This window comes from Schistocerca gregaria, chromosome 11 (genome assembly GCF_023897955.1).
Source record: "Schistocerca gregaria isolate iqSchGreg1 chromosome 11, iqSchGreg1.2, whole genome shotgun sequence".
Classification (NCBI taxonomy): Eukaryota; Metazoa; Arthropoda; class Insecta; order Orthoptera; family Acrididae; genus Schistocerca; species Schistocerca gregaria.
This window is the reverse complement of record NC_064930.1, coordinates 75,576,514-75,592,357: the sequence shown is the minus strand read 5'-3', so window position 1 is coordinate 75,592,357 and position 15,844 is coordinate 75,576,514. Positions and strand designations below refer to the sequence as shown.

Below are 15,844 nucleotides of genomic sequence, written 5' to 3'. Positions count from 1 at the left end.
AAAATTATGCTCCCCTCACCACAGCACCTGGACCACCAAAACGATCACATATGAGACGATTCTCGACATACTCCCGTACGGTAAGAAGTGGAAATGTCTGATGAAATATTGTGCGACAGCATTTGGTGGTCCACTTGTTGGGGTGTGAGAATAGGTAATGTCGGATGGGCGTACTGACCTTTGTATCTTTGTGGTCAACGTTGTGACACTGTACTGTTCCCCCACGTGCATCCTTTCAGTGGTCCATTCAGCCTTGAGCATCTTTACAGGTGACAATGCGCAACTGCATCAAACAGCACATGTGGAGCAGCTCTCTGAATGAAGGGATATTCAGGGAGCACACCCGTCTTGCCAGTTCTCCTCAACTTAAATCCTATCGAGAACGTGTGGGATGTGTTGCAGTGAAGCATTGCAGCACTTTCGCATGCACCGAAGACCGTCTAGCAGTTGTCAACTGCACTGGTGAAGGAATGGAATGACCTACCACAAGGACTCCTTACCCATCTTATGGCCAGAATGGGAGCACTTTACAGAGCTCTTGATCACACATCCTGTGAGAACTGTGTCCTGCCTTTGTAACATCCTGGGGACTACCATAAATCACTGTGACATTAATGTAATGAAACTTCCTGACAGATTAAAACTGTGTCGGCCAGGATGGCCGAGCGGTTCTAGGCGCTACAGTCTGGAACCGCGCAACCGCTACAGTCGCAGGATCGAATCCTGCCTCGAGTGTAGATGTGTGTGATGTCCTTAGGTTAGTTAGGTTTAAGTAGTTCTAAGTTCTAGGGGACTGATGCCCTCAGAAGTGAAATTCCATAGTGCTCAGAGCCAATTGAGCTTCGGTAGCTCAGATGGTGGAGCACTTGCCCGCGAAAGGCAAAGGTCCCGAGTTCGAGTCTCGGTCCGGCACACAGTTTTAATCTGCCACGAAGTTTCACATCAGTGCCACTCTGCTGCAGAGTGAAAATCTCATTCTGATTACTGTAATTATTATACGTGAGTGAGAGTGTAATTTCTGTTCATCTCATTGTATATTTCTTTCAGTTGCCTTCTGTATTATACTGTAGCATTTCCTTCTGTGTGAAGTCCAAGATTCATCAAGTTACACTACCACTCATTAATCTCAATACACCCTGATATTTCAGATTTACAACACAAATCAAACATTATTTCTCACAAGATATAATTATATTAACTTCCACATATATAATACAGTCACAATCATTATATTTTACTTTCATCAAAGTACTCTCCTTAGGATTTAATAACAGTCTCACAAACTCTAGGCATGCAGACAATCAGTTTCTGTAGGTATCGTGAATCTATATGATTCCACACATCCTTAACAATATTCCAGAGATGTTCCTTGCTGGATATATTTACTTCCCTGATGTGTCTGTCCACTTCATCCCAGACCCATTTCAATGTGATTGCAATAGGGACTTTGGGATGGCCATACCATATCATCCAGTACTTTCTGTTTTCTTTTGATGCTATGTAGTTTGTTCAGTATGCCGACTGATATTTTGTGTCACTATCATGTTGTAAGGTGAACCCTTTTCCTATTAAGTGAAATCCACTTCGTTTTGCACAATACTGAAGTATGCGGTGGTACTGCTTCTGATCCATACGTCCTCCTATTTTCACAATGTCACCAATTCTATCTCTGGCAAAACATCCCCGAACCTTAATAGAGCCTCCACCGTGTTTAACTGTACGTAGAACACCCTGCTGGGCTACCCCTTCCCCTACAAATTGGCGAACAAATAGTCTTCTTCTGGTTCCAAAAATGTCGAATTTCAATTTGTCGGTGAACAACACTTTCATCCACTCTTCCGATGTCCAATTACGATGTTTTCTAGCCCGTTCAAGGATGGTGGTGGGTCTTAGAAGGGGTTTTCTTGCGATAATACATCCTTTCCAGCCAGATTCAGTCAGTCTCCTTTTTACTGTTTAAATATTGCAAAACATAATATTTTCATTTCATAAAATTTTTGTTACTGATAACTAAATTTTCTTTATTTCTGCCAGCACCATGTACACATCCTCTAGCTGCATGTGGTCTAGACAATGTTCCTCTAACACACCCATTTTATAATTAGCCTGCTTGAGCTTAAAAACTAGTTAATTGCACAGAAAATAAGTTTTATGAAAATTCAATAAGGCTATAATATAGCCAAATAAACCACCAATCTTCCTAATTAACTGGGATTTTTATATATTCTATTTGTTAAATTATACAGTATATATTAATATATCTTTAGTAGTGCATTATTAGAGTTAAATAATTTGAAAAAAAAAAAGTATTATGCAGAGCCTGTTTAATATATTATGTGACCTGGTTTAGCATCACAGGAGTGTAGATTTTTAGGAAGGAATAAAATAAATAAAGAGGTAATGAAAAGCCAAGCTGGAATGTGCTGACCACTACTTGTGAAAGCGTATTTCTGCTACCAGATCCATTACTTGAATAGATGAAGTTTTTCCAGCTAGTCAGCTTGGTTTTCCACTGTTATGTTAGAATGGCTTTCTAGCTGATAGGATAACACAAGGTTAGGTACAGAACTACAAGCTACCGGAACTGTTTTGATACACTTCAGAGCGCCACACACGCGTGGCACCTGATAATTGATTAAAACAATGTTTGTAGGTTATGTAGAGCATATGCCTGATTTTTTTTTAAAACTGCGGAAACAAACAGTCGGTGGTTAGCAGCTGACAAGTGAACACGTGTAATTGGTAGTCATCGGAGTTTGTGCAGTGGGGAAAAATGACAGAAAAGGTGGAATGATGCTATTGCATTAAGTTTTGTTTTAACTTTGGCGATTCTCAAGTTGAAACGATCTGCAAGATCTGACATGCGTTTAGGGAAAAAACAAGGGTACTACACAGTTAAAGGAGCAGTACAAGTGCTTCAAAGATTTCCACTCATCAGTGAAGAGTGCAGCAAGCACATTCTGGTAGGCCTTCAGTATCCACAATGAGATCGTTATCAGTCACACAAGGAGCACGGTGATGTGCTGAAGGATTTCAGCACAATTTGTGCCGAAGATGCTAACAAATGAGCAGAAGCTACTTCGTCTGAAGATCACCCAGGATGTGCTGGATACTCTGAACAGCAATCCTAACTTTCTCAACACAGTAATCACTGGTGATGGGTCCTCCATTTATGGATACAAGCCACAAATAAAGTTCCAGTCCCGATGGAAGCATCCGTCATCCCCGAGACCCCTCCCCCCCAAAAAGGCAGTTCTGTAGCAATGTAAAAGTCACACTGATTGTCTTTTTTTCCTCTAGTGGCATGGTCCACCACAAGTACCCTGCAAAAGGTGGTAATGTCAATAAGGAGTACCACTGAAGTTATGCGTCACCTTCGTGAAGCAGTGAGATGCAAACACCCAGATTTGGGTTGTGTGCAGTTTCCAACCTCACCACAATAGTGCATCCACTCACCGTTCTCAATTATTTCAGAGCTTTCTGGCCAAACACAACACTGCTGTGGTTTGTTAGTCTCCCTATTGCTATGACCTACCACTGAGCGACTCCCGGCTTTTCTATAAACTGAAAAAGTCTCTGAAAGGGACCACAATTTAGGACAGGGAAGACAGTATGCAGAATTCGACGGAGCAGCTGTGCACCGTACCACGAGCGACTTTCTGGCGATGCTTCTGACAGTGGAAGTGGAGTTGGGAGAAGTGTGCAGAAGAAACTGAGAGGGACTTCTCTCAAGCTGAATAGCACCAAACAACTGTATCTGAATGGAGATTGATTTTATAAATAAAAAGTCTGATACTTTTCGAACAGCATTCGACAGAGCCCCATGCAGTTTGTCTGTAGCATTAATGTTAAGTTAGTAGGTCCAGTGAGGTGTCTGAAGGATTGTTTAATTGAACTTCTGACATCGCAACGACACAAAGCCGCCAAGAGCTCCGAATCCTAGCGACGACAAAATATGCACCAAGTTTGCAAATTAAAGATTCTGTACATCATGTCATTGTTGGAGAGAAAATGACATTTAATCTCAATTAGAGAGTAAATACACAATGTGTGGCCTGCCTCTGTAGATGAGGTCTCTCGTGCAGTGGCACCTGACTAGGAGATATGTCAGTTCAAGTCCTGACAGTGGATGAAATTTTCACTGCCAGTATTTGGCCAGCACGGGGAGGAGAGATAATGGCATAGATTTCCTCACACCAGTCTTTTCCCCAGTGTTCTAGATTAAATTCTAAACCTCTCTACGAGGTCACACAAAGTGAGAGCCTGTAACACAGGACAGTGATGTGCGCATCAGACAGGGATGTTAAAAGCAGGGTGTCCCCCTCGATGCTATTCGAGAGTAGTATGCTGTGTGCCAGCATGGTATTTGACCCTGTCCCTCCCCTTCGTCTGTAAGATAAATCCAACACCCCACTATACACAAACTCATCAGTCACCCACAGAACACACACACACACATATTCGTGACACTTCATAATAGGTCAGAAGAAGGCAATGGTAAACCATCTACTCTGCTATGTTCAGCCCCATTGGATTTATTTTGAAAAAAATGTGCATATCTGCAGGTCAGAAGAGCATTACACAATACTGTAGTTTGAGCCTGCCACAAATCTTTGCGTTTTATTCACTACAGTTCAAAGCAAAGTTCACGGGCCATCACTGTATGCTGAAGCTAATGTGACTCGACTCACGCATAATGATGTGCTACGAATGAAGCTCTGTCCACAGATCCAAAATAACCACAGAACTTAGGTTTGTAAAAAGACAGTGCAGTGCACATATGTCTAAATAGCACAGTCTTCAAATGCCGGATGGCTTCAAAGTAAATGTATGTCATTCATCCCGCCCCCCCCCCCCCCACACACACACACCCATCTAACTAAGGACGTAAATTGTTAATTATTTTTTGATGGATAAAAACGTTAGATCTCTGTTAGTGCACATTCAAATTATGATTGACATTATATTTTACACATCCAATAAATTTAAACAACTGACAGTCCAGGTAAAATGACAGCAATATTATACCGAAGGAATACATTGTTACACTGTTACACTACTCACAGAGGAGACACTGAGTCACAAACAGGCACAATGAAAGAGAATGCCAAATATTTCATACATTCACACAAACATGGCCACTGTGACCGGGTGCCACGGCCCAACTGCAGTGGTGAACTGTGCCTGCCCACATTTCAACACTTCATCTACACTATGTGATCGAAAGTATCCGGACACCCCCAAAAGCATGTGTTTTTCATGTTAGGTACATTGTGCTGCCACCAACTGACAGGTACTACATATCAGCAACCTCAGTAGTCATTAGACACCATGAGAGAGCAGAATGGGGTGCTCCGCAGAGCTCACGGATATCGAAAGTGGTCAGGTGATTGGGTGTCACTTGTGTCTTAAGTCTGTACACGAGATTTCCACACTCCTAAACATCCCTAGGTCCACTGTTTCTGATGTGACAGTGAAGTGCAAATGTAAAGGGACACGTACAGCAAAACCTTGTCTGTTGGCTGACAGAGACCGTCGACAGTTGAAGAGGGTCTAATGTGTAATAGGCAGACATCTACCCAGATGATCACACAGGAATTCCAAACTGCATCAGGATCCACTGCAAGTACTATGACAGTTAGGCGCGAGGTGAGAAAACTTTGATTTCGCAGCTGAGCGGCTACTCTTAAGCTGCTCATCACACTGGTAAATGCAAAACGAGGCCTCGCTCGTTGTAAGGAGAGTAAACATTGTTTTAAGCACCTTCTTCCTTCCCACTGCAGGAGAGCAATTCGGGGAGGGTGACTGTACCTTTCAACATGATCGAGCACCTGTTCATAATGCACGGACTGCGGTGGAGTGGTTACATGACAATAACATCCCTGCAATGGAGTGGCATGCACAAAGTCCTTGCCTGAATCCTATAGAACACCTTTGGGAAGTTTCGAACGCCAACTTCCTGCCAGGCCTCACCCACCGACACTGATGCCTCTCCTCAGCGCAGCACTCCATGAATAATGAGCTGGAATTCCCCAAGAAAACTTGCAGCACCTGATTGAAGGTATGCCTGAGAGAGTGGAAGCTGTCATCAACACTACGGGTGGGTTAACACCATACTGAATTCCAGCATTACTGATGGAGGGCACAACAAATTGTAAGTCATTTTCAGCCAGGTTTCCGGCTACTATTGATCACATAGTGTAGGTGGCGAGTAGTAATCTATCTTTTCACACATCGAATAAATTCTGATACTAGAAGATTTGAGTGAAAAAATATTAGATAATGCAGTGTTTTTATTTCAAGTACAGTTATTTGCTTTTTTCTAACATTGAATTTTTACACTTCTGGAAATTCATTAAAGCAAAAACTGCAAAAAATATTACCTGTAATTATTCGACAATAATAATTCACACTTAGCACTGCTAAATAACAATTGTCTGAATCGGTAATGCTGTATTTTTATAATGTGACAACTATTTCAGACTAGTTTATATTCTGCAATGAATTGTTCCACGAACTTGCAAACAGTGAGAAAAAAATTCAAATCAAAAAGGAAAACAAATATAACTACAACATACATAGTTGTGATATCATTTAAGTTGTCTGTTTTTATTTTTGGATGACCTGTTTCACCCTTCTAAGAGATTGACTTCAGATCTTACATTCCTCGATGGGTGCAGGAACCATTTGCATGGAGCAGCTCCAACTGTGCAGGTGTGAAGAACACTGCAGTCACATGTAGTCTTTTGCTTTAAAAATAATTTTATTTGTAATACGAAACAAACAAACCTTTACCATCGATACAGGCCGTCGCATAAAACGTGATGAGCAGTATTTGTTTGGGCTGAATCCAGCTACACATTGCACAATCAAAATTGTCAATATCTGCCACAATAACAGAGGAAATGTGCCCAATGACTCACAGTAGGGACATCCTGTGTACATACAGTAAAATTTCATATTTATGTTACCACATTTGTCATTTTCCCCACTTTTAACATTCATTTTTGTCCTTTATGGGGTGGCACACGATAAGTCACCCGACTGAATTTTGATCCTACAAGTATACCTATTTGGCCAATAGCTTTCAAATTGTGCGCTCAACTTCATGCAGTTCGTGGAAATTATGCCAGATGTCGTTGAGAGTTTATCGCTTCCGTTGTGAGTGCACCATTTCAGTTTGCCGTGATGGCGGACAGAGGAGGGTTGACCGTTGAACTAAAGACAAAGACTGTTGTACCGTTCGTGGTGACAAATAGTGTTACATAGACACAGAGAAGGTTTCGTGCTCATTTCAGCACACGGTAGGCTCCCAGCCCACAGACAATATGCAGATTACATCAAAAATTTGAAGGTACTGAATCTTTTTTTGATTGTTAGTGACCACGTGCATGTAAAGTGCATTTGCCACAAAACACTGAAGCACTCCGAGTGGCTTTGACTCTTAGTCTGAGTAAATAAACAAGAAGAGCCAGTGCTGAGTTGGGAATTTCACACCGATCTGTACAAAGCATTATTCAATCTGACCTTCACTTGTACCCATACACGATGACTGTGGTGTATAAGCTTACTGCAAGAGATAAGGTGTGGAGACTGCAGTTCGCAAGGTGGGCAATCAAACAAGACCGAGAGGCAGTGCCACACAACACACAGTTTTCTGATGAAGCTTATTTTTACATGAATGACGTTGTGAACAAACAGAACGTTTGATTCTGGTCACGTGAACCTTCACGAATAATCCACATGAGAGACACCTAAGGGGAGAAAGTGTGCATGTGGGTCACGATGTCAAGCCACAGAATCATCAGTCCACTCTTCTTCAATGGTACAGTAACTGGTGAATGCTATTTACACATGCCATGAAACCAGTTCTTTTCTGAACTCATGGCTTCATGTCTTCCATTGCAGACAATGGTTCATGCAGAATGGAGCACGCCCCCATACTGCCAAGGTTGTGCTTGATTTCCTACACAAAAGACTTGGGCTTAGGGTATTGTCAAACAGATTTCCAGAATGTTATGCAGGGTGATGAATGTGGCCACCGCACAGCCTGGACATTAACCCATGTGACTTCTTCCTTTGTAGGGTTCCTTAAAGAGAAGGTATACCGCAGAAAACCTGAAAATGCAGTGTAACTTAGGACCATCATTGTGGAGTTACGCTGTGCCATACCGTAAGATTTGTGTCGGGGAGTCATCACAAATGCACGTGTGCGACTTGAGAAAGTTGTAAACCAAAACAGCAGTAATATTGAACATGTGATTCATAAGGTTGTATTTCCAAGCTGTATTCTTTACTTCTAGTCAATAAATTACAAATCTTGTCAACAACAAATGTGTTATTCATGAAACAAATCAGGTGACCATACATCATATTCTCTCAATACAATGGTTTTCCACCATAAACTACTCCACCTTACAAGATTTCCCACATTTTAAGTTTTCTTTGACATTATTATGACCTTTAAAATTAATTTTCATACAGATTTCTGAAAAAAAACTGCATTATCTTCCTGCTCAAAGTCAGCCTTGGAACAAAGCAGAAAATGTATACCATAGGCAAAGTTACTGATTATGTAACATACCATTAGCAGGAGATGCCAAGTCACTGCCTTAACGATAATCATTATCTGATGATAGTGACTATAGCAGCTAGCTTCAGACTCCTCATTGCATTGTATTATAACAGCTTTAATTTAATTGCACAGTCATTTATACAAAGAAACATTGCTTTTGAAGACGGCCATCTCTCTGTGTGAAATACGCTAATCCGTACTAGGCGTGCAGTCTTAGGTCAGTATGACCTGATCTACATGGATACCCTAGACATCACACTTAAGTGCCTGACAAAGGGTTCATTGAACCACCTTCACAATAATTCTCTGTTATTCCACTCTTGTACAGCACGCAGAAAGAAATGAACACTTATACCTTTGCGTGCGAGCTCTGAATCTCCTTACATTGATCATGTTTTCTCTCTATTCAGGTTGCCATCAACAAAATATTTTCAAATTTTGAGGGGAAAGTTGTTGATTGATATTTCACGAGATACCACTGCAACAAAAAACACCTTTGTTTTAATGATGTCCATCCCAAATTCTGTATCATGTCCATGAGACTCTCTCCTATTTCTCAATAATACAAAATATGCAGCCTTTCTTCGAACTTTCTCAATGTACTCCGTTAATGCTACCTGGAAAGGATCCCAAACTGTGCAGCAATACTACAAAATATGACGGACACAAATCGTGTAGGCAGTCTCTTTAGGAGAACTGTTGCGCCTTCTAAGTGTTCTGCCAGTAAAACGCAGTCTTTGGTTCGCCTATCCCACAACATTTCCTGTGTCTTCTTTACCATTTAAGTTGTTCGTAATTATAATTCCTAGCTATTTAGTAGAATTTATGGCCTTTAGATTTGCAGATTTATCGTGTAACCAAAGTTAACGGATTCCTTTTAGAAATCATGTGGATGACCTTACACTTTTCATCATTTAGGGTCATTTGCCAATTTTCGCACCATATAGATATCTTATCTAAATCATTTTGCAGCCGATTTTGATCTTCTAATGACTTAAAAAGACTATAAATGACAGCATTATCTGCAAACAACTTAAGACAGCTGCTCAGATTGTCTCTAATTGTTTATGTAGATACGGAACAGCAAATAGACTATAATGCTACCTTGGGGAATATCAGAAATCACTTCTGTTTGATTCAAATGACTTTCTGTCAATTACTACGAATTGTAACTTCTCTGATAGGAAATCATTAATCCTGTTGCATAAGTGCGATGACATTTCATAAGCATGCAATTCAATTAGAAGCCACTTGTTAGTACTGTGTCAATAGCTTTCTGGAAATCAAGAAATATGGAATCAACTTTAAATTCATTGTCGATAACAGTCAACACTTCGGGTGAGTAAAGAGTTTCACAAGAACGATGTTTTGTAAATCTGTGTTGGCTATGTGTCAATAGACCATTACACATCAGACAAATATTCCTCGTCAAGATGCTCTGTAAGAGGATGACAATTTCTGGCCTCTTCCGGACCCTGGACATCCTCGAGTCGAGTGACCTCGTTGTTGGCAACAAACTGTAGATTTCGTGCCTATTGTTCTCTGTTTACAAATGCTGGCAACTTTAGTGTTTTAAGCAATTATATGTAAACACTTTTATTTACCATTTTATAATGATTATCACATGTTAGAAAACTAATGTCTTTTTAATGTGGCTTTCATGAAAGACTTTTGCTTATGTGTTTTATTTACACCATTGGACATTGTCAGAATAAACTTGGGGAACCCAGTGTGTGTCAGCATTCAGCCACTTCCTTTGTGATTGATGATTTGCATACTGTGAAGAGACAAGTAGAGCTAACTGTTGTTACAAAGAAACAAAAATAATTATTTCAGATTTTATACATAGGCAAAACTGAAACTGCTCTAATTTCATATTTTGAACAATATAAATAGAATGGTAGTAAAAGCAATTCATTCATTTTTGCTTGTTGTATTTCCTATGCTTTGCTGTATTTTAAATTTCTTTTGGACAGTGTGCTGAAAAGTGTAAAAAGGGATTTTACTGTATATATTATCATAACTATATTTATTGAAGGAAAATATTAGCAATTTGACTGTCAAGTTCGTCAACTGACAACAAAGAAAAATTCTAGTAGACAGCCAAACATGTTATTTGACAGGATGCAAATTCTCCCGCTTTTACATACAAAAATCACATATACTGGCGGGCTCTATCAGTCTTCACTGTGCTATGGGAGACTCGTAGTTTCTATAACAGGCAACAGATCATGGAAATGTAGTTTCTAAATCAGTTAGTAGATCTTGTCTGTTATAAGGAATTAAGTTGCTGGAGGGCAACAGCTGTTTGTTCAGTATGTAAAGAAATGAAAAGACACGGTATTGTTTTCTTACAGAGAATGAAATTTTATTTAGATAAAAAAAATCTACTCACCAAGTGGCAGCAGAACACACACGTAAAAGACTGTTATGATTGGCAAGCTTATGGAGCCAGTTGCTCCTTCTTCAGGCAGAAGGGTTGAAGGGGAAGCAAGACGGATGAAGGAAAAGGACTGAAGAGGTCTAGGAAAAGGGGTAGATTTTGGGAAAGTCACCCAGAGCCGTGGGTAAGGGGTTACTTCCCGTACGGGATGAGGAGGAAAGACTGATTATTGGGGACTGCATCAGACGAGATTTGAAAACCTGAGAGCTTAAAGGTGGAAGGCAGGGTAATAAGCACGACAGATTAGTACTAAAACACTGGGCACGAGTTAATAAAAGTGAGAAGCTAAGTGCATTGTACATAGCAGAGATGGGAGGAGATGGTGAAAAACAGGCGGAAAAGGTAACGAAAGATGTAGAAAACTGAAACGGAGTGAAGCAGAGAGTAGTTGCAGCGAAGAAAAGTTGAGACAGAAGAAATTAACGTAAATTAAGGGCAGGTGGGTGGCGAGAAACAAGGACATGTTGTGGTGCTAGTTCCCATAATTTATTGTTTTCATTGTTATATTAGAGAATTAAATTTTGTGTGAAATGAAGCAAGGTTTTGATGATAATGGCAGTGATAATGACAATACTGAAAATTCTGATAATGATCCCCTGACTTTGTGCAAGAAAATTTCTGTTCATATTCAAGTTAGTATTTCTCATTTGGATTTTGTAAAACACTTAATGAAACAATGCTTTACATTATGTTCTCATGTTTCTTCATTATCTGAAGCATGATATTTTTTCCTTGTTGTAGATTAAGTAAAATGAATCAAGTGCAAAATGTCCAGGAGCAAAGAACCACATATCAATATGTACCACACAAAAACAATTTTTTCTATGTGAAAATAAGGCACAAAAATCTACAATTACTGTTTTAGCATAATAGATTTCAACTACTGAAAGTTGAACAGTAGACTGTTATGACTAGAATGGTAATAAAGAATTAAGTGGTTTAGTGAAGTTTTATATTTTTCACAAAATCTAACATTCGTTAAAATACAAGAAAAAAAACTAAACCCTAAAAGAAGTTCGACATACGTAATTCAGAAAATGTTAGTATCACAGTTACACGTTGCATAGCCATCTTAATAAAAATTGAAAATCAGTAAAAATAGCTGGCATTCTAAGACACAGACAAACTGAAATAGCTGGTTACGTGTCATTGAAATTTCGTAGAGGACTAACATTGACTCTGACAGAAAAATTCTACAAACATGTTCAAATATCAAACTTATTTACAAGAAATGCTTTAACCAGAACTGGTTTATTCAAAAGCAATGAATCATAGCAAAATCTAGAGTGGGCGCACACCGACCTGCCGGGCACGACGTCTTTCTTGACAACGGGGTGGGCAGGCATGAAGCTCGCCGAGAACTGCTGCCCCTGCGCATGCGTGGCAGTCGCCCCGCCCACACCCACGTCCCCGTGGAAGGAGACGCGCTTTGGGGTCGCCGGGTCTCCGTTGGCCTTGCGACGGCGACGGTGCCTCCGGAAGACGATGCCATCCGTGTCGCCAACTGCCGCTGTGGAATAGTGACGACCCGGTCATCTCACTAGCCATCCGATAGCTAGTCACACTGATAAGATCTTATTCTTTCCACGATGAAAATTGGTTGGAGACCCATCCCTCTGAAAGATGAATGGAAAGTCTGATTGCATTTCAGGCATCAGTCATTGCTGCAAACATGTCCAAGTAGGAATATCCAGCGACAGTGTTCTCGGCGAAGAAGAATGTCGCGTACAATTTTTGACGTGACAAGGCACAAAAAACATTTACCTTTGGGGAATCACACTCAAATTCAATGAATTCATGTGGATGCTTTGTACCCCATATTCAACAATTATGCCTGTTCACCTTCCCATTAGTGTGAAAAGCGGGTTTGTCGCTAAAAATTAAGTGATCAACAATGCCATCCTCACCTCATTCTAGTGTTGCAACTGCAAATGAAACTCAAAACGCTTGTCTTTGCCATCATCATTGAGCTTCTGCACTAGCTCCAATTTGAATGGTTTCATAGACAGCTTCTGTCGCAGGACTTTCCACACAGTCATTGGAGCCATTTCGAGTTCACAGGATGCACAACGCACCAATTTTTTGGACTCCTTACGAATGTCTCTCGTATGCGCTCCACATTCACTTCACTCACACTGGGACATCCACTTCTCCTTGCCGAGCACAAACAACCTGTCTTAACAAATTTGTTGTGCCTGCACTAAATGGACTTCCTCATTGGTGGCTTCTTACCGTACTTGGTTCTAAATATCCATTGAACAACTGTAGCACACTTGTTTTTGTCAAGCTACACACAGCTGTAGCACACACACAGAAAGCTTGCTCCGCACCTGAACTCAGCATGTTTGCGACTAGCGCTGACTATCAGCAAATTACCAAACTACGCTCTGGCCGTATACATGGAAAAAAAAAAAACCAAACATTCAGATTTTCTCTTCAAAGTGACGTATGTATGATATCTGTACAATATTTGGTTCTTGCGCAATAAATAATTGAAAGTGTTTCCGGACTTTATGTACATCCTGTTCACATACAATTTAGATGGCTGGATGACAGCAGTATTTATGGAAACATATGCACCTAAACTCTTTTCACTTAAGCGTTATTAGTAGAAAGATACACACACATATTTTATTAAATGTACATGCTCTGACTTTGTGAACAACACTGTAAATCACCACAAAATTAACTTATGAGCTGACAAAGCAATGGTACTACAAAGTAACCAAGTCCGATGCTGAGAATTGTAAAAATCTAAAGCAAATTCAAATTGAGGGAGTTCGAAGTATCACAACTCCTGCCTTAACATCTCTTTTCATGCATCTAAACTGAGAATGAAAAATTAAACTTAACATAAGGGTCAGCAATCTAGCATCATCTCAGTGACAGCAAAGCAAAATACTTCTGTTTATGAAATACAACAATCGCATTACAATTGTCTGGAGACAGCAGTGATTGTTCTGAAAGTTACAGAAAAATGTATTTACCCTGATGTAATGCATCTATATTTTTAGGATGTATCAAAAGGTCACCCTGTGCGTGTGTGTGTGTGTGTGTGTGTGTGTGTGTGTGTGTGTGTGTGTGTGTGTGTCAGCATGCTATTAGCCTGACTGAAAACTGCGCTCAAGTATTTGGCATTCCCTCCAGGCAGCTTTCTGTTACTGTGTTCTATTTCTATGAACTCTTAAATCCAATAACAAAGCTGGTGTAATACCCATTTTGGTGTCTTAGTTCAGTTTGCAGCCATAATTTTTGTCATTTATGCTTCACTGTTTTAGCTACACGGAACTGAAATTTGCGTGAAATTTCAGTGTATTCTGTCAGGATCTCGCAAGACAAACATTCCTTATTAAACTTAATGGACGATAATTTTTTTAAGAGTTTGATTCTGATATATTTAAATGAATATACTGTTGTTGCCGAGTTGCACAGTTCAGATGTTTAAAACTGAGATTCGGAAGTATATATCTGGCAGGTCCCCTGTAGCTGCTTTAAACCATCCTAGTGAACTACTGTCGTCAGTACAGCCCCTGTTATACCTACCGCTGCTGCCACCACCACCACCACCACCACCACCACCACCACCACCACCACCACCACCGCCACCTGTAATGGTACTTGAATTACGTAATCATTAGGGCAGCTCACCTGAACCTCTCGATACCATTAATATTCTACTTTGTTTCTGTAAAGTAGTTGACATATTTCTGAGACAACATTCAGATTTGATTTCATTAATGTAGAAGTACTTCGATTCATTGATATGTTTATATTGCAATGATATTATTCTTACGTGTATTCTTTCTTTTGTCACTATGATCTTTGACATACTTTTAACTCTTGATTTTTGGGCGTGTAAGAGATTATTGGTTGGTTAGAGTGTCGGACCTCGAGAAAGCCAAGTCTTGGACGTCATGTTGGAAAGACGCATATTGTAGCCAGTTTATAAAATGTGAACTTTAACAGTGAGGGAGATGTTTTCAAGTATGTTTCGTATTGTGAAGTGATGTTTTGTGTGTTACGTGATATTGCAACAAAAGCAATAAAAGAGAAGTGTAACTTAAATTCGGAGTGCTGATTATTTTTTACACCACCATTGTGTTAACTCTGAAAGGTTTAATCTTCAAGAATGGTTTGTGAAGCGCATCTATAAAACTTTTGAATGTAGCAGAATAAAACCTAGGCCGCTTTGCATTCGAGTTTGTAATCATCTCCACCTAGATTTTCGAAGATTTAGCCACGATTTTACAACGAGATCAGTGTGGGAAACACGAAAAGATGAGTGCCTAGTTTATTATTACATGAAATGACTTTATTAACTGTGCTCTAATGCCACCTGCCACATTATAACTTTTTTGTTGCCCGAAAATGCAGTATTTAGCAGCGTGAGCACCACCACAATCATTATTAAATTTTGATCTTTGTTGTGGTAGAGTTGTTAGACACAGTCACCTTCTCCGGCACCCCCGCTGATGCCTCCGGCACCAACCGTTGACCTCGATGTCGCTATGTGGATGCCGTACCCGGTCCTGCCCTACAGCCTCTCACAAGTGGTCAATCAACCCCCTCATTGTTTCTGCCCCTACTCCCCAGTGCCAATCCACCACAAGCTGCAGCAGCCGCTGTCATCAAGCAATGAAATGGACGTCAGCCCCTTCACTGTGTTTTCTGTATCTCATAATCTCGGTGCCCTGTGGGATCGGTGCCTTTTTTCCCACAGTACCAGTACTTTTTTTCTGTCTCATGCACTTTTCTGTTCCCAGTGTTGTTTTTTTTTTACGAGGGCGGATCAAATCTAATTTCAATTTTTATTTAAATTCATTTAT

The 15,844-nt window shown here is 40.2% G+C and overlaps 1 protein-coding gene across 1 annotated transcript in view; it reads right to left on the bottom strand.

The window, feature by feature from the left end:
* The window catches only part of LOC126295344 (pleckstrin homology domain-containing family M member 2), a 260,206-nt gene that overhangs the window by 172,911 nt on the left and 71,451 nt on the right, over positions 1 to 15,844 (bottom strand). The window contains exon 7 of the mRNA XM_049987814.1: positions 12,321 to 12,528. Coding sequence (XP_049843771.1) covers positions 12,321 to 12,528 — 208 coding nt within the window. The remainder of the gene's footprint in view (positions 1 to 12,320; positions 12,529 to 15,844) is intronic.